Source organism: Typopeltis vanoorti, chromosome 12, assembly GCF_054136105.1.
Source record: "Typopeltis vanoorti isolate ZY-2024b chromosome 12, IOZ_Tvanoo_1.0, whole genome shotgun sequence".
Classification (NCBI taxonomy): Eukaryota; Metazoa; Arthropoda; class Arachnida; order Uropygi; family Thelyphonidae; genus Typopeltis; species Typopeltis vanoorti.
In genome coordinates, this window is record NC_143560.1 from 29,798,134 (window position 1) to 29,818,551 (window position 20,418).

The 20,418-nt window shown below is 37.6% G+C and overlaps 1 protein-coding gene across 2 annotated transcripts in view; it reads left to right on the top strand.

Moving 5' to 3' along the window:
- The window catches only part of SWIP (strumpellin and WASH-interacting protein), a 557,147-nt gene that overhangs the window by 336,949 nt on the left and 199,780 nt on the right, over positions 1-20,418 (top strand). For both annotated transcript variants that reach the window (XM_090402140.1, XM_090402141.1), the window contains 2 exons: positions 2,552-2,706; positions 18,344-18,418. In XM_090402140.1, the coding sequence (XP_090258266.1) occupies positions 2,552-2,706; positions 18,344-18,418 (230 nt within the window). The remainder of the gene's footprint in view (positions 1-2,551; positions 2,707-18,343; positions 18,419-20,418) is intronic.

The following is a 20,418-nucleotide window of genomic DNA, read 5'->3' on the forward strand; positions in this document are numbered from 1 at the left end:
GACGTCAGCGAATCTATTCGACTGCAAAAACAGAGGGTGAAAGAGATGATAATAGTGGCAGGAACGAATGATTTGAAAGAGGACAAAATGGAAATGATAGTGGATGTGAGGGAGTTGTTTGAGGTAGCAAAAGAGAAGAGTGAGAGAGTTAGGATGGTGAGTATCTTACCGCGGTATGACAGCGAAGTGTTTAGAAGGAGGGCCATAATTGCCAATGACTTTATGCGTGGGTTATGCATGGAGAGTGGTGTGGAATTTGTGGATGTGTGGAATGAGTTCGATGGGCGAAAGGACTTATATAAGATGGATGGGTTACATTTGAATGGAGTTGGTGTACGGAGACTTGAAAGAGTGTTGATGAATGATGTGGAAGTGGATGTACAGACTCAGGGAAACTAGATTTATTAAGAGGGGGGGAGTAGATATGCAGACTTTAGGGGGGACAGTTAAGTGTATGAATGAGTATATTACGCCCAGGCGAGTACGACGGACAACAAATCAGAATGGGATAATTAGTATAAGGAATCAAAGTAGGGATGGGACAAATGGGCTTCTGCGATTCATGTACACTAATGCCAGGAGTATTAGGAACAAGAAGGAAGAGTTTTTGGCCATGGTTGGCACTTCCAGGCCACAGGTTGTCGGTATTAGTGAAACATGGCTGACAGAAGATGATAAAGCTAGTGGGATTGAATGCGATGGGTATAGCGTGTTCAGGAGTGACAGGGTGAATAAAAAGGGGGGAGGAGTGTTATTGATGATAGCTGATGAGCTTCAGCCAAGGAGTATAGAAGTTGAACTGCAGGATGGGGAAAAAAGCACATTTGAGGCTGTTTGGTGTGAGATACAATCTAGCAGAACAAAATATACAATTGGGTGCTGCTATAGACCGGGTGATGGAGTGGATGGTGGGAATAGTATGCATAAGCAAATAGAAGAAATGAATGGAAGGAGGGTAATTATTATGGGTGATTTCAATTATGGTAACATTGACTGGAAAGAGGAGAGGGCACATGGGAGGAAGGAATTGGATTTTATGCAGTTATTAAGGGACAACTATCTACGGCAACATGTATTGGAAAATACCAGGGGGCAGAGAGTGCTGGACCTAGTAATTGCAACTGAGAATGTAGCTGTAACGAACATGACCATGTTGCCACCAATTGGTGAGAGTGACCATAAGGTCATGACTTGGGAGGTGGCTAAAGGAGTCGAATTTACAATTAAGACAGGGTATATGTGGAATTACCGGGCTGGTAAGTATGACAAGCTTAGGTGTGTGCTTGGCTCAATGCCATGGCATGTAAAACTGCAAGGGCTGGATGTTGATGGTGCATGGGAGGTGGTTAAGAACTGTTTGCAGGAGGCAATGGTTGACTGTATACCAAGAGTCCGAATAATAAATCAGGTAGGGGTTAAATGGATGAATAACACTATTAAGCTTGAGCTGCAAAAAAAGAAACAATTGTGGAGGGAATTTAAGGAGAAGGGTGACCATCAGGTGCATGAACAGTATAAAGCTCAGGCCAGGATGGTAACAAGGGTGGTAAGAAAAGCAAAAGCAGATTACGAAAGGAAATTGGCCATGCAGGCCAATTTCCTTTCACATGCAAACTTTTGCTTGTTTACACTTCAATAAAAGAAGGAGGGGAAACAAGAATATAACTTTTTTGTCAAATGTAATGTTAGCTTTTCATCTCAAAGATGAGATGAAAAGATAACTGTAGCTTGCTACTGCTACCTCTAATTTAGAGTATTGTAATAAGATACTGATACCCTGGTTTGATACACATGTGTGGAAGAATTACTGCTGTCATGAGATAGTTCTTGCTATTTCCTCAGGTATAGCTCCCATTTGTTGAGACTGCAATAAAGGATCACCAAAGACCATGGGGGAGAGTAGATTCCTGCCCACCACTGAGGAGAACCAAGGTTTGACATATGATGTTGAGTATAACCAAAGAGATCCAGTATACTGCTGGTGTGAAAAATTAGAAATCTTTCATATCACTCATGAGGTTCTTAGAAATCTAAAATTCTACTGAAATGTAATTGTTGAAATTATGGTGGAAAGTTTTTAAACAAATTGTCCATCTCAGTAATGGTTCAAGTTGGTCATGTAGTGACTCTCACTATAATGCGTGGTGATATACATGCTTGAAATAGAAGTGTATTATCCATTTTGGGATACAGAGCAATTTGAAATCAACTGCTCTCTGTATATGAGTATCCTCTCATGATTTTTTTCATGCACAAACTTCTGTTTACTAATACTTGGGTAAAATAAGAAAGAAAATAAGAGTATAAGGTCTTTTCAAATATATTTTCCAGCTCAATATAAAAATAATTATTACAGTTTGATCTATTTAGTTATATCACCCATTCATATGCAAATTTCCATCTAACCTTCTTGCACATTTTTAATTCACTAGAAACTCACATTAGTTAATTATTACATTAAAAAATTGAAAATAAAAATTGTTTGGTTAAGGATTTTTCAAATTCTTTGTGCATTATCCATGTTATTAACACTGATTCTATTATGTTGCAGCATATGTGGAGCATTACCTTGACAGAATATTTTATAACTTAACCACTGTAGCTTTACATGATTGGAAAACATATGGAGAAATGAGAAGTTTAGCAAAACAGAAGTATGGACTGGAAACAGTAGAAGCTCATCTTCCTAGTCAGACTCTTGAGCAGGTAATTTATTTTTTGATAAATGACTTACAATGAATAATCGATGCAAATCCTTCTAAAACAGGTATAAATATTTCCTCCATCACACTTTCAGGATTAAAACAATAGTGGATACTGGAATAAAAATATGCAAATTCATACTTTCCTCCTGGAAACATGTAAAACAGTCACTAAATTCATATAAACTTCAAAGCAGCAGCAGGAGAAACAATTCTTGAACACCACTGGCTTTGTAATGCAAACATTTGATATTTCACAGCATTTTGCAGCTGATATCATGGAAGGACAGTTCTGCCTTATGGCCCATTTCATCTTACATATAACCTAAAATATAATGATCAACTATCTGTTCAGTTAATTATATGTGGAACATAAACAACTTTGCAGATGTCGTTGGCCATTCTTGATTGATGAAAGCATCAGAACATATTGTGACTACTAGTCAAAGTTGATCAGGTAAACAATAATGGCTGCCTTGAAGATCTGCAGGTTGTAAGGTTTTATGAACATTGAATGAGGAAAGCTGTTCCAGTTCATAGTAACAAGCTATTTGTACATTATGTTGATTTGCTTGTTGTTCACATATTATAAGTTTATAATAATTGGTGCAATACCAGTCCAGTTCATCAGTTTCAGATGCCAGTTTCTAGAGAATCCATGGAAATACTTAGAAAAAAACAGACCATTCCCCATATATCATTTACAATAGCGGGGTCCTGAATTTCTACACTTCAAAACAGAGTTCAAAACAGCAAAAAGCAGAAAACTTGCAGCCTGTCCAAATAGCAGCTGAGCCTTTTGGTCTCTTGTCAAAGCAATTGGTCGTAACTTTTGCCCAACACTATTCCCACCTCTATTAAAGCCAGATGGCTCTATTGCATCATCATCACCAACAGAAAAAGCCAATCTCCTGGCTTCACACTTTGCTTCCAATGCATGCATAACTGACAATTGTAAATGTCCCCTATATACTTTTTCCAGAAAGAGATCAGAAAAAATGTTGTACAAATTAGACACAAAAAGTCTCCTGGCCCTGATGGTATTCTTGCAATTGTCCTGAAGGCTTTGCACCAGAAATGACTCTGGTCCTATGTAGTCTGTATATACTCTCTTACTAAACTGGTATCTAGCCCAGCTTGGAAATTGGACTATACTCAACCCATTTCCAAGAAGGATGACAAATCACTGCCTAACTACCACCCTGTCTCACTTGCTCACCTCAGTCCTGTCTAAAGTAACAGAAAAAACTATCAATTCCCAACTTACTACCTTGAAGCTACTCAGCTAATAAATAACCACCAGTATGGATTCCATTGCTGCCGATCAACAGATCTATTCACATATATCACCCATCTATGGACAAATGCCGTGGAGAAGTTTTATTACTATTATTATTACTATTACTATTATTATGGGCAACTCCAGGGAGTCATTAGACTCATCGAGGGAGGCCCCAAATCATATTCATCACAACTATCTGACATTCATACAGTATCTATCATACCTCGCCTTAAACTCATTCACTGTCACAGCATCCACTACAGACTCAGGGAGCGCATTCCACTCATTCACTACTCTAAAAGTAAAGAACCCAGCTCTAACACCTTTACTAACCACACTTTTGCCCAGTTTCCATGGATGTCCCCTAGTCCTCCCACAACCAGCCCTGTTCTCAAAAATATCTTCTGAATTAATTTTATAGAAACCCTTCAGTAATTTGAATGTCTCAATCATATCTCCCCTCCTCCGCCTATCAACCAATTTTTGCAACCCACAAATCCTCAACCTGTTCTCATACGGTTCATTCCACAGACCTGCTATCATCTTGGTCACTCGCCTCTGGATCCTCTCCACCTCCTCCCCATCAAGAAGAAACCTAGGTGACCAAATCTGAGCACAGTAGTCTAGATGGGGTCTTATCAAGGCTCGATAGAGAGGAACAATAACCTGCTTGTCTCTGCTTGTCAACGTATTCTTCAGCAACCAAGTGATTTGATGAGCTATTTTGGTCACTTTTGCAATGTGTCCCCTAAATTTCAATTCCTTATCCACCAACACTCCTAAATCTCGTGCCTCATCAATTTCCTGGAGCAGGGTTCCACCAATGCAGTAAACTGCCGCCAATCTTTTCATCCCAAAATGCATAACCTTACATTTTGCCACATTAAACTGACATCCATTCTCCTTAGCCCAGACCTCCAATCTATCCAAATCATCCTGCAAAATTTTGACGTCATCTGCATTCACTATTGCCCTACCCAACTTCGCATCATCCGCAAACAAATGTACTGTTCCTCTCAGATCATTTCCTATATCATTTATGAACAAATTAAACAGCAGTGGTCCAAGAACAGATCCTTGTGGCACACCACTAGTCACAGGCCGTCTTGTGGACTCTACTGCCGAGTAAACCACTCTCTGATATCTCTCCGTCAACCACCCTCCTATCCATCTCACCAACCCTATGTCCATTCCCATATGCTGCAATTTACTGATTAGAATTCCATGTGGAATCCTGTCAAAGGCCTTGGCAAGGTCCAGTAGAATCACCGTAAACCCATTACCCTTATCCAGTTCAGCCGTCACTGTGTTATAATACGTGAGCAAGTTACTGAGGCATGACCTACCCTTCACAAAACCATGCTGTCCCCGATACAGTATCCCATTTTCTTCTATCCAATCTTGTATTTTCCTCTTGACTATTTTCTCTAAGACCTTGACAATGATTCCTGATATGCTAATCGGTCGGTAATTTACAACAGCAGTCTTGGAACCACCTTTATGCAGTGGAACTATTTTCCCCTCTTTCCACCCGCTCGGGACTAACCCAGACCCGAGACTCAAATTAAACAAAATGGTCAAGGGTACTGACAATTCTTTAGCTGCTTCTCGTACAACACGAGCTGGTATACCATCCAATCCCACAGATGTATTGACATTGAGGTTATGCAATAGACTACTCACCTCCACTTCATTAACCACAATTCCCGTATAATCTACTGGTTTATTCGTGTCTGCAATGTCACCACCTGAATGATATACTTTTGCAAAGTGCTCACTCAGTAACTCAACTATCTCAACTGATTCAGTTACCTCCCTACCATCGGCATTCTTTAAAATCAATCTGCCATGTACATTTTTCCTTTTACTTGCTACATATCTAAAAAACTGTTTAGGATTCTCCTTAGCCTGCATGGCCAATGTTCTTTCGTAATCCTTTTTTGCTTTTCTTACCACACTCGTCACCCTTCTGGCCTGCGCTTTATACCGTTCATGTGCCTGCCGGTCACCCTTCTCCTTAAATTCCCTCCATAGTTGTTTCTTTTTTTGCAGCTCAAGCTTAATGGTGTTATTCATCCATTTAACCCCTACTTGATTTATTATTCGGACTCTAGGTATACAGTCAGCCATTGCTTCATGCAAGCACTTCTTAACTACCTCCCATGCACTATCAACTTCTAGTCCTTGCAGTTGTACATGCCATGGCACTGAACCAATCAAACTCCTAAGCTTGTCATACTTTCCCGCCCGATAATTCCACATGTACCCTGTCTTAATTGAAAATTCTACGCCTTTAGCCACCTTCCAAGTTAAGACCCTATGATCACTCTCACCGATTGGTGGCAATGTGGTCATATTTGTTACAGCCAAATCCTCAGATGTAATTACTAGGTCAAGCACTCTCTGACCCCTAGTATTTTCCATTACATGCTGTCGCAGATAGTTATCCCTTAATAACCGCATAAAATCCAGTTCCTTCCTCCCGTGTGTCCTCTCCTCACTCCAATCAATGCGACCATAGTTGAAATCTCCCATAATAATCACCCTCCTTCCACCCATTTCTTCTATTTGCTTGTGCATACTGTCACCACCATCTTTTCCATCACCTGGTCTATAGCAGCACCCAATTGTATATTTAGTTCTGCTAGCCACAATCTCACACCAAATGGCCTCAAATGTGCTCTTTTCTCTATCCTGCAATTCAACTTCTATTCTCCTTGGCTGGAGCTCATCAGCTATCATCAACAATACTCCTCCCCCCATTTTATTCTCTCTGTCATTCCTGAACACACTATACCCATCACATTCAATCCCACTAGTTATATCATCTACAGTCAGCCATGTTTCACTAATACCTATAACCTGTGGTCTGGAAGTGCCAACCATGGCCAAAAACTCTTCCTTCTTGTTCCTAATACTCCTAGTATTAGTGTACATGAATTTAAGACCCCCATTAGTCCCTACCCCACCTTGATGCCTTATATTAACTATCCCACTCAGATTTGTTGTCCTTATTTGCTCTGGCATATTATATTCATTCTTACATTCAACTGCCTCCATAAGGACTGTATCTCTACTCCCCCCCCTAACAAATCTAGTTTCCCTGAATTTGCACATCCACTACATTCAGCAACACTTTCTCAAGTCTTCTTACACCGTAACCATTCAAATGCAAGCCATCCATCTTATATAGATCCTTTCGCCCATCAAACTCACTCCACACATCCACAAATTCCACACCACTCTTCATACATAACCCAAGCATAAAGTCATTTGCAATTATAGCCCTCCTTTTAAACATTTCACTGTCATACCGTGGCAAAAGACTAATCATTCTAACTCTCTCACTCTTTTCTTTTGCTACCTCAAACAATTCATTCAGGTCTTCTATCATTTCCATTTTATCTCCTTTCAAATCATTTGTACCTGCCACAACAATCATTTCTTTCACCCTTTCCTTTTGCTCTCTAATAGACGCAGTTACGTCCTTTATGGTCGCACCAGGTTGGTACGATTTTGTCAAATCCTCTACTAACACACCTCGTACTAACGAGTCTCCATACAGCACTCTATCCTTCATTTTGTTCATGTTCACATTCATACGTCTATTTTTCCTGTCATACCTTTTATTATTGGTTGGTTCATTCAGTCTACTTTTGTTCATGCACTCTAGCTGCTGTTTTGCTCTTTCTATCGCACTATTCAACAACGCGATCTCACTCAATGCATCTATCTCATCTTTTTTGTTCTCTGAGAAACCATTTATACTATCATTCACACTTTCTACATTCACACTCTCACAATTTTCATGTACAACCTTGCCGTTTCTTGTCATATCCCTATTTCCTTCATTTTGAAGGTTGACAAAAATATCACACTCACGATCCGAAATACACTTCAATTCCGCATTCTCCCTACATTTTCTACACACATTCAAACCTTTATCATCATCTAACCACACTCCGACCGCACTCCGCAAAGCGTACATTTCACAGCTAGTACACTGACTCATTTCTTTTATGCTACCGTTCTTTGATAACGATGGCGAACCTTCATTACTGGCCGCCATTTTCCTACGCACAGGTGCCATATTTATCTGTAACGTGTTTTGTCAAATTAAACGTTATAACACACCAAAAATCGACGCACTAAAATACGCAAGGCAAACAAAACAAAACTACACAATATTAAGTAATTTGTATCGATAACTGAAAATGATACTTATCTTATCTGGAGCTTGCACGAACACTACTCATTATGGATTCATCTAGCGGCGACTTCCGACATAGATTATGTTATAAAACACTTTAGTACACTAACCACGTTAATAAAACTCTAATAATATACCAAAATTAAACACTTAAGTCCATTAAATTGAATCCAAAACACCAATAAATCAACAAAAAACACAAATCTCTCAGGAGCTCTCCGATAGCACGACCGTTCCTAAAATTAATTAATTCAATTAATTTATTCATTGAAAATAATTTGAAGCCCCAACTGCTTATAGTGTTATAGTTTGAGACCCCTCCCTTCTCCCATACCTCTCCTGAAGGTGTGCATCTGTTACTGACACAAGTTTGGTGAAGTTCAAGTTGTTGCACTTGATATCTCCAAAACTTTTGACTGGGTCTGGCACAAAGGCTTACTAGCAAACATCCATTATTTGGTCTGTTTCAGGATTTCTGCAGTTGGATTGCCAGCTTTCTGTCTGGACACACACTATGTGTGATGGTAGACAGTTCCTTATCCTCTCACCATTCAACTAATGCCAGGGTTCCACAAGGTTCTGTTCTCTCACCAATTCTCTTCCTTCTATATATCAGTGACCTATTTCAGTTGACCTCCAACCCAATACACAGTTTTACAGACGACAGCACATTGCACTCTTCCCTTTCATTTGATAAACTTTACTCTACACAACTCACCTCAACCTTCAGAATATCAACCACCACTGCCCTCAATTCTGATCTCCAAGCCATCCTCCAATGGGATTCAGATAATCTCATCAATTTCAGTTGCTAGTAAAACCCAATTCTGTCTTATTTTTCACAAAAAAGAACCATTTTCTCCCAATATTGTTTTTGACAACACTCAAATTTCCACGCAAATGAGATTTCTCTTCTTGGAATTACCCTGACATCAAGCCTCTCCTGGCATAAACACATTACAACCATTGCATCCTCAGCTTCTAAAAAACTAGAATTTCTCTTTTGCTCTAGATGTTACTTCACCTCTGAACAGCTTTTAACCTTAAACAAATCACAAATCCGTCTAGCTATTGAATACTGCTCTCATATTTGAAGTGGGTTACTAAGAGCTCCCTCAAAACGCTTGACTCAATACAGAGGAGAGCATTTAGATTTGATTAATGACCCTTCTCTTACCAATTCACTCCTCCCACTTTTGCAGAGACATTTGGTTTCTGTATTATGTGTATTATATAAATATTTCCATGGCAAATGTTCATCTGAAATAGTGTCAATAATTCCCCCACTCAGTACTAAGTCTGTTGGAACACGTTCAGCTGCCACCCAACATCCCTTCATAGTACATCCTGAAACCCACAGAAAAGTTTATTTTCCTCCTCCTTCATCCCTGCTACTGCTGTATTGTGGAACATTCTTCCCCCAATGTGTTTCCCAAGGAATTCAATATATAGGCTTTTAAATCAAATGTAAAAGTTCTTCCTTTCCCAGCCCACTACCCATATATGGTACTAATGTACTATAGGTTGATAAACCAACCTCTTGTGTATGGACTCAAAAAAATGGGCACTCCTATTACTAAACCAAACATTTATCTTGAAGAATGATCATTCCACCTAATTATTGCTGCCCAACATTTAGGTAAGTCTTGAATGTCTCTCAACAAACGTTTTTTTTTTGGTTATGTTTGATTGGATTGATGGACATAGCATTCTTTATGGTGGTCAGCATGGATTTGTAAAGGGTAGGTCGTGCTTTAACAATTTACTTGCATTTTATGTTAGGGTAACAAGTGTATTAGAATCATGTACAGTGATATTCTTGGATTTTGCATAGCATTTGATAGATTACCACATGATAAGTTGGTGTACAAGCAGCAGAGGATGGGAATAGATAGTACATATATTGGTTAGATTCTGAGCAATGCCAGCAAGTTGCGTATGATGGAGCAGTGGCTCAAAAAAAAAAGTAAGGTAACCAGTGGCATGTCCCAGGGTTCTGTTCTTGGGCCCTTGCTGTTTAACTTATTTGTAAATGATATATCATGTGGACTGATTGGGGATCTTCAGTTATTTGCTGATGATGCAAAGTTTTGGAGAATTAACATCAGCACTGCTGATGGTAATTCCCTTCAGGAAGATTTGAATAGACTTTTGACTTTGACGAAGGGGTGGGATTGTAGTTTTAATATTAATGAGCACAAAAATATAAGACTGTGTACTTGTACTATATTGATGGTGCTGTACTGCAGGAAGTGGATGAGATTCAAGATTTGGGAGCAATAATTGGCAGTAGACTGATATTTATAGGGCATATTGCAAGTGCTATAAAGGCTGCATATCATAGTTCTGCTATGATGAGAAGTACTCTATATGTAGGGATAAGAAAGTGGTTGTGCCACTGTATAAAGCACTGGTCAGACTACAACTTGGACTATTGTGCACAAATTTGGTCACCTGTTTTTCAGTGTGATGTGGAAACATTGAAGAGGGTGCAAAGACAAGTGACCAAGACAATATCAGGACTTTGGAATGCTGGCTATGGAGAGAGGTTGAAGAAATGTGAATTTCAGAGTTTGTTGGATAGGAGGAAAAGAGGTGATATGATAGAGGATACATTTAAATTAGTGAGAGGATCTTATCAGATTAATCCAGATGGGATTATAAAAAGGGTAGAAGGGGGAAAACTAGAGGCCATCCCTGGAAGTTATGTAAGAGTGTGATGAAGTGGGGTGTGAGGAGTAGATTATTTACATGGAAAATTAACATTCCTTGCATTAATAACACCAGAATGTGTTGTTAATACAAGGAGTGTTAAGGATTTTAAGATTTGATATGATAAATATGTTGTGAGTTGAATGAACCTTCCACAATGAGTCTGCCAACTCCATGGAGGGTGCAATAATAATGTTTTTCATCAGTTGGGTTAATTCGGTAGAAATATTAATGAACAGATCAGAGTCTGGAGGCCGTCTCTGCACTGTAAAGGAAAGTGAGGAAGCACATGCAAATCCTACTTTTCCATAAGATCAGATACTGCACATGAAGCTTGTGGCCTTGCTTGGACTTGTAAAATGGCTAAGCAAGACCACAAGCTTCATATCTGACTTGAAAACGAAATTCTTCATTCATCTTTATTATTATTCTGCAATCATCTCTTTCAAATCTTGAGGATGCATTGCAAAGGGCTCACACTAACAATTATTTGCACAATACCTATCATACCTCTTTTTAAAGAGCTCCCATGACTACCTCTGGTAACTCATTTCAGTTATTTGCTACTTTCTAAGCAAAATATCTCGTTTTCATACTTTACCAGTCACACTTACATAACCTCTAGAGGTGGCTTCTTGTTATCTTCTTACTTGTCATGTGTTCAAAAAATGTTTCTATTTATCAACTGAACCTCACACCTCACATACCTTCAATTTATACTCATAAGGAAAATTCCACAGATCTGTCACAGACTTAGTCACTCATCTCTAGATCCTCACCATCACTACTACCTCTTTCCCAAGAAAACCAGATGATCAGTCCTGTGTACTGTTGTTAAGATGCAGACATAGCAAAGTATCATAACTTCTTTCTGTCTACCTGTGCTTTCATCGTCTGGTTACCCTTCGACTATTTTGTCCACTTTTGTAATTCTGTCCTCTGAACTTGACTCCCTGTCCATCACCACACTCTGAGTTCCCTGCATCATCAATTTCATATAGTTTATTACCATGATTGTAATACACAGCACATAATCTTTTCATCCCAAAGTACATAACCTAACACTATGATATATTAAACTGCTGACCATTATCATTTGCCTACACTGTTACTCTGTTTGTCATCCTGCAGTATTTCTAATATGAGGGTGGTCTGAAAGGTTTTCGGCTTAATAATGAAAAAATGAATTTATAATTTTCAAAATTATTTTTTATTTTTCAACATAATCTCCCTTAAGACTAATACATTAATTCCAGCGATGCTCCAGCACCATTATCCCATCCCTGTAGTGGTTCTCAGTAAGATCTGCAAAATACCCCTCTTCAGCTGGAATCACCTCTTGATTCGAAGAAAAACGCTGCTCAGCGAGGAAGAGTTATAGTTTTGGGAAGAGATAGAAGTCAGAGGGAGCCAAATCTGGGGAATAGGGTGGATGTTCCAACAATTCATAGTGCAGATCCCTTAATTTTTCTATTGCCAAAAACACCTTTGTGGGCAGGTACATTGTCTTGATGAAAGATGATTTTTTCTTCTGCAAACCAGGTCTTTTCTCACAAATTTTTTCGTTTAGTCTGGTTAAAAGATTAGAATAATATTCCCTGGTTATTGTTTTACCCTTTTCAAGATAATTAATAAACAAAATGCCTTTAGCATCCCAAAACATCGATGCCATGACCTGTTCTGCTGATGGAACCGACTTTGTCTTCTCTGGCACTGAACAACCAGCTTCTGTCCACTGTTTTGACTGCTGTTTGGATTCTGGTGTGTATGGTGAATCCAAGTCTCATCCATAATAATAAATTGACACACAAAATCAGTTTTATTCTTGTTAAAATGCTCCAAGCACTGTTCATGCAGATTTTCATGCGAGTGCGTTTTTGATCTGCTGTGAGCAAGCGTGGCACCCATCTTACACAAAACTTTTGCATTTGCAATTCTTCATGCAAAACATATCCTACACGTTCTTTTGAAATGCCTATGGTCTCAGCAATTTCATACACTTCGCCGGTCATCCAATACCATATCGTTCACTTGATTGATGATTTCTGGTGTTGTTACACTTTTTGACGTCCTTCACGTGGATCATTTTCAAGGCTGGTACGGCCATGTTTAAACTCGGCAACCCATTTCTTGATTGTTGAAAACGAAGGAGAAGAGTGCCCATAAACTTTTATGAACTTCAAATGTGTTGCCATCTATGGTCGAGGCTGAGAACTTTTCAGACCACCCTTGTAATAATAATCTGCAGTACTCAAGAGGCTCTTAACATCGTCAACTTTCCCAGATTGATTTTTGTAACCATAATTTTAGGATAAGGTGGAATCAAGTGTGTAACATATTTGTGAAAACTTGAGTTTCTGGGAGGGAAAAAAACCCTCAACCTCCATATGAGACTGGTTAACACCTTCAGTTGAAATGCTCTGATGAAGATTCTTCATGTCCTAGATGGAAGTCACACCCAGTTTCTGGGAGGAAAAACCATGCCGCCTGTATATATGAGACTGGCTAACATCTTCCTTTGAAATGTCCTGATGAAGGTTTTTCATGCCCAAGATGGAATTCATAACCAGGTCTTCCCAACCAATGAGTTTAATTGAAACTGAACTATGGACATTCTCCTCCAGAATCTCTTCATTGTTCATTGCCCTTCTTAACCAATTTTGTATCATCAGCAAAGAACTGGATATTTTTCCCCAGATAATTCCTTGTATAATTTATATATTAATTTAACAGCACTGGCCACAGTACAAAGCCCTATGTGACTCCACTAGTCACTTGCATTTTACCCCCCTCCCCTTCATATTAATCTGTGGTATCTGTCTTTAAACCACCCTCCTATCTGTGCCACTAGCTCCATATTCATTCTCATTGTCCCAGTTTATGTAATAGATTTCCTTTCCTTTCAGTATCCTGTCAAATGCTTTTGCAAAATTCAGCAGCATCATGTTTCCATTTGCTTTATCTAGCTCAGCTCTCACTTCATTATGAAAAATGAGTAAATTACAAAGCGAACAAATTACTAAAGCTTTTCATGAAGTTGTTGACATTAGAGAATATTCCAATCCACTCAATCCTGAATTCTTTCTTTTAGCAACTTTTCCATTACCTTGATTATCACTCATAAAAAGAATTATTTTATTTTATTTATTTATTTTTGCATTTCAAATGCATAATTTTATTTTAATATTACTGTTTTAATGGCAAAAAATATACATTAACAGATTCTGGAATTGTCTAGGGGTAAAGAAGATGTTTGAAGAAGCACATAAAAAAAGAAATATATATATATATATATATATATATATATATATCGAAAAAAGAAAAAATTGACAGCCTATTTTTCTACCCACTGCAGGGTGAAGGCCTCTCCCATTGTGAGAGGTTTTGGGTCTACTACTCCCATGGTGACCCAGTCCACATTGGGAGAAGACAATCACAAACATCCATGCCTACACAGGATTTGAACCCACAGCCTCTTTTCTGGAGAGCAGATATGCTAACCACTCGGCCAACCAGGCCGGTTCTGGTTGGCTGAGTTTTTAGAGTAAAAAAAAAAAATATATATATAATATAATATAATAAAATAAATTTGAAGTCTCTTATATCATATAACAGAACCTCTAACAGAAAATAAGCACATGAAAATAGAAACTGGTTATATCATTCTACTGTCCATGCATGTGCAGATCTTCTGATATGTCTTGTATATATTTTAGTGAAAATTTTATTGCCTAAAAACACGATTATTATTATTATTAAACAGCATCTCCATGTAGTCCAGAGACTCTTTGCGGGAGATCCATATCGAGCATCATACACACAAATCCTATCATATCTCCCCTTGAATCCATTCACTGTCAGGGCTCCAACAACCAATTCTGGCCATCCATTCAACTCACATGATGTATGAATGTTTCTGAGGTATTCAAAATATGAATAAAAAAACATCAGACTTGCCTACAAGTTGAACAAAACAGAGAAAGCATTTGTAGAATTTAAAATTCAAACTCTGTTAAGCTTGAATTTTTAATTAATTTAGACCAAATAGAATTGTTTAAAAACTGTTTTATTAAAATTAGGTTTAACAAATATTGTTAATCTGTATACATCTTAGAAGAAAATTAATAGCTCATCTCACTGTACAGTGATGCTTATGAATGCTTTTATTTCATTGCTGTAACAGGCATTGAAAGTTATTTCATTTCATTTCTTAATTTAATGGAATCTTGAAGTGTCTTGTAAGCAATCTTTCTAAATTATGTAATCCTTAATAATAGTGCTTCACAGCATAAACAACAAGAGAGGAAAAAATAAATTAATTTATTGAACTTCTAATATTTTGCTCGTTTTCTACTCAGTATTTTCATAGCATGTACAGTCATACCCCGAAGTTACGTGGTAGGTGGGACCAACAAAAAAGCATGTAAGTCGAATTCGCATAACTCGGGTATAATTTTGCATACAAACATACAAAATATTATAATAAGCCGAAAGGCTATTTTACCGGCGAATTTGTAAATTAAGAGGGAGATGTTAAATCCCGTTTTATTTTATAGCCAGGTACGAAACTTGGGTCGAAATCCATCGACATCCATAGTTACAATGCCGAAAAAACTATCGGCGGAACCAAGTGTAAATGATCACTTGGATAGTACAACACCAGGGCAACTCCATGCAAAGGTGGAGCAAGCTCCCTCGCTAACTTTAATATTCTTTCATAATGTAAAACTCAGCTCCTAAGAGATGTATATATATTGTTTTACATTATGACAAGAGGTCACTACTCAGACCGGTTTCAACCTTTTTTGAGGTCTCATCAGTGAGCAGGTAGACCTGGAATATCAAGGTTTTAAGTGAACAGAAACTTACATACCTCTACTATCGAATTGCCGAAGTGGTTGCCCTGGTGTTGTACTATCCAAGTGATCATTTACACTTGGTTACGCCGATAGTTTTTTCGGCATTGAAACTCTACGGATGTCGATGGATTTCGACCCGAGTTTCGTACCCGGCTATAAAATAAAACGGGATTTAACATCTCCCTCTTAATTAACAAATTCGCCGGTAAAATAGCCTTTCAGCTTATTATCTTTGTAGTTAACAATATTTAACAAAATATAGTACACCACTTCAGCAATTCGATAGTAGAGGTATGTAAGTTTCTGTTCACTTAAAACCTTGATATTCCAGGTCTACCTGCTCACTGATGAGACCTCAAAAAAGGTTGAAACCGGTCTGAGTAGTGACCTCTTCTCATAATGTAAAACAATATATATACATCTCTTAGGAGCTGGGTTTTACATTATGAAAGAATATTAAAGTTAGTGAGGGATCTTGCTCCACCTTTGCATGGAGTTGCCCTGGTGTTGTACTATCCAAGCGATCATTTACACTTGGTTCCGCCGATAGTTTTTTCGGCATTGAAACTCTATGGATGTTGATGGATTTCGACCCGAGTTTCGTACCCGGCTATAAAATAAAATGTGATTTAACATCTCCCTCTTAATTATACAAAATATTAGTTAATTGGGACCAAAGGTTTACAAAACCACCTATATTTTTTAAGAAATATAATCATAATTGTAGTTTTTTGTACATAAAAAAAAAAGAGTTATTTTGATGTCAGTGGTTTCATAAAATCTAATAGATTCATCTGACAGCTTAATGTCTTTTTCTTGTCTCCAAAATCTGTAAACCTTTCTTTTATGATTGTTCTTATTGTGGATTCCTGTAGATCAAACTTCTTTGCTAGCTCACATATTTTCATTCCACCTTCAAAATCCTTAATAATGTTGAGTTTTGTTTCCAAAGTCAATGTTTTTCTTTTCTTGCTAGCTGTAGAAGAATCCAACGTGCTTCCTTTGGACGACATTATTATTTTTTATGTGATAAAATTTTTATCAAGAACATAACATTAAACAATCGCAAGCTTTGTACACTATAAAAATCGTGTATGAATGGAGACCGCGCAAAAGACGTCAGTGCTTGTTCACAGCATGTGCGACAATGGCGAATGTGGCCGTCTCTGGAAAGATATGACTAGTGGTGAGGCATGAAGCGGGACAAGAATACGTACATATATGAAACTGGTGTAACTCCGGATTCGGGTAAGTCGGGGTATGACTGTATTATAGTTGTGACAAGCACTACACTAAATCATTAGAAATAGTTCAGTTTGTAACTGACACAGAACTAATGTCCAAACACAGTGCCTCTGGATAACTGTAAAGTTAATCTGGAGAAATCAGACTATCTATCTATTCTCAGGCACTCTGTCTTCCAGATCTTTGAAAAATTAATGCAACCCATACTTGTTGAGATTGGGGGAGTGCTTCATATCAGATGCTACTCCCCAAAATAGTCTTTTGGAGCTATACTACCTTACTGACAGTGTAAAACTAATGTCTTCCTCCATCTGGTCCCAAATGAAGGGGTATCCAGAGCATGGTCTGCCAGTCCCAACTTGCCATAAAGATGATCACATATGCAATTTTTGTATTCAATGTGGATGCCAACTGATCTACGAGACTGTCCAAAGTAGGCTAAACTGTAGGTACAAGGAACCTACACACTCCAGGATGTGTCAGAGAATGAAACTGATCTGTAGGAGAGTGGATGAAGACAACTAGCTATATGAGCACTCCAGAAGTAGCTAGCTGTCTTCATCCACTCTCCTAGGGATCAGCTTCAACCTCTGGCACATCCTGGAATGTGTGTGTGTGTGGGGGGGGGGGGGGGTTGGCCTACTTGGACAGTCTTGTAAATCAGTTAGCATTCACCTTGATGAGCACAAAAATTGCATCTGTGATCATTTTTGTGGAAGGTTGGGACTGGCAGTTATGCTCTGAATATTCCTTCACATGGGTGGGATGGAAGAGGACATCAGTTTCACATGGAAGTCGCCCATAGCTTGAAAAGTTTTTGGAATCAGCATCTGCTGTGAGGTACTCCCTCAACCTCAACAAGTGTGGGTTGCATTAATTTGCCAAAGATCTGAGAGACAGTCATTCTGAGACCAAATAGCCTAACTTCCTCAAATTAATTTACAGTTATCTGGCTCATAGAGGGCACTATATTAGGACATTAGTTCTTTTTCAATTACAAACTGAATTGTTTCTAATGATTTAATATAGTGCCTGTCATAGTTATAATTGGTGTTCTGAAGATGCTGGGGAGAAAACCAGTGAAAAATATTAGTAAGTTCAATAACTAAATTTATTTTTTTCCTTTCTTAGTGTTGTTTTTACTGTGAAGCACTATTATGAATAATCAGCAATACCTAAGCCTTTTGATATGTATATGTAATCTTTTGCATATCCTTGGTGATAAATTAAATGTGCTAGTTACACTCCATAGTATTTGCATAAGGAATGTAAACTTGAAATTGTTTACATTTTTAAAGTTAATAGCTAATTTTTATTTTTTATATATATTTAGGGCCTAGATGTGCTGGAAATTATGAGAAATATTCACGTCTTTGTATCTAGATACCTGTATAATCTAAATAATCAAGTAAGTATCATGAAGGATCATTTATAAATTTATCTATACTGGTAAATTTCTGATTACATTGCATGGATAATAAGAGTATCTATAGTATACACAGCAAGCTTTTGGTTAATTCTCTCTTAGAATTTAAAACATTAAACAAAACAGCACTAAACAGCATCATTTTAACTTTATTAGCCAAGTTTACATTATTATAGATGACTGATTCTCTTGAACCAAGTTTTCACAAATTTCAGACCATATCTTCCTCCACACTCCATCCATGCATTTTACTGTCACTTCATTAATGTTTTCTATGGCATTCATATCTTGACTCTCCAAAATTGCCTAATTGATTGTTTATCTTTGGCACTATTTTTTTTATGAGTTATTTGAATGTGGCATTACTTCCTAATCCATAGGTTGTATTAATGACCAAATAGACTTTTTTCTTCCAAGAAAAACCACTTCAACAGGAAAATACAGGTTTTTGAGTTCATTGAAATTATTGGTATGGCCTGGATATTATCAAGCAAGAATGATGCTTTGGGTTATGTTTATACTTTCAAAATAGCACTTCACAGATGGACAAAAATGAGGGATGAACTAACTTTGAAAAATGCCTATTGTGAACCAAGCTTTTTGTTTGATTCCCAAATCACCAGTGGTAGACTTGATTTTAAAATTTCTTTCTTTGTCTGTGGTGTCTTAGAATGATACACAAGCATCAGCTTTAATATTATTACCTTTTGCATTGCCTCTAGCAAAAGAGTTAACTGATCTTTTTCCTTGAAGGCAGGAGAACATTTTTTTTCTTCATGAGAGGTAAAAGTAAATCAAACCAGCCTCTATTAGCTGTAAATATTTCTGACATTTTTACACATTCTTCCTGAATATGTAAACATTTTTCTTACCTTACTATAATCAACTCAAGGGAATCTTGTGTTATTTTATCATTTACCCAAATACAAAGCCTTTTTTTTTTCAAGAATATGGTTTCTTGAATTGATTACTTTTGTTGCACCATAGTTGCAGATGTCATTTTGCCTACATTTTTCATAATTGTTCTTATAGTAGATGGTGCTAAGTTTGAAAAACATCTATATGAATCACTTGCTTTTAATCACCTTACCACTTGCAATTTTATATCCAGAGAAATGCTTTTTCTTTGCATCTTTGATTTTTCACTTTCACTATTTTTTCTAGACATTATGGTTCAAAAAATGAAAAAAAAATCTTTTAATAAATTCAAACACTATTGCATGTATTTGTATTTATTATTATTACATAACACCTCCAGGGAGTCCAAAGACCCATCAGAGGAGTGCACCTACTCTACAACTCTACATCTCCACTATTTAATTCACCAGCTACACTGAACTACATTATCTACACCAGGGTTTCTCAAACTGTGTTCCGCGGAACACTAGTGTTCCGCGGAAGGTGAATAGGTGTTCCGCGAGAAGTTCTGGAATTGGACATTTTAGTTTTCTAAGCATTTTTCATGAATAAATATTTTATAGTAAAAATATTCTGAGGAGAATAATATTCGTGAATATGTCGAAAAGCTCAGACCCAGAACACCTAATAACATCTGTGTATCGTTAATTTTCGCACATCGAAACCTTTCAACATCTGGGAAAGGGAATGCTGCTGTTTATGACAGGTCATAAAAATTGCCTGCAAGCCCATTACAACAATTGGTGTCATATCCTCCGTTCTCAAAACTGAAGGAAATGACATCTGTGTAGCAAATGTCAGTGACCAAGCAGCATATTTTTAAACATGGAAATATTCATGAATTATCGTTAATTTTCACACATCGAAATCTTTCAACAATCGGGAAAGAGAATACCGCCGTTTATGACCGATCATAAAAATTGCCTGCAAGCCGATTACAACAATGGGTGGCATGTTCTCAAAACTGAACGAAACAACATCTGTGTTGCAAATGTTAGTGACCAATCAGCAAGGAAGTATAAAGAAAATTTTTCCACTGAAATTGAAGATCAAGGTAGTCTGTA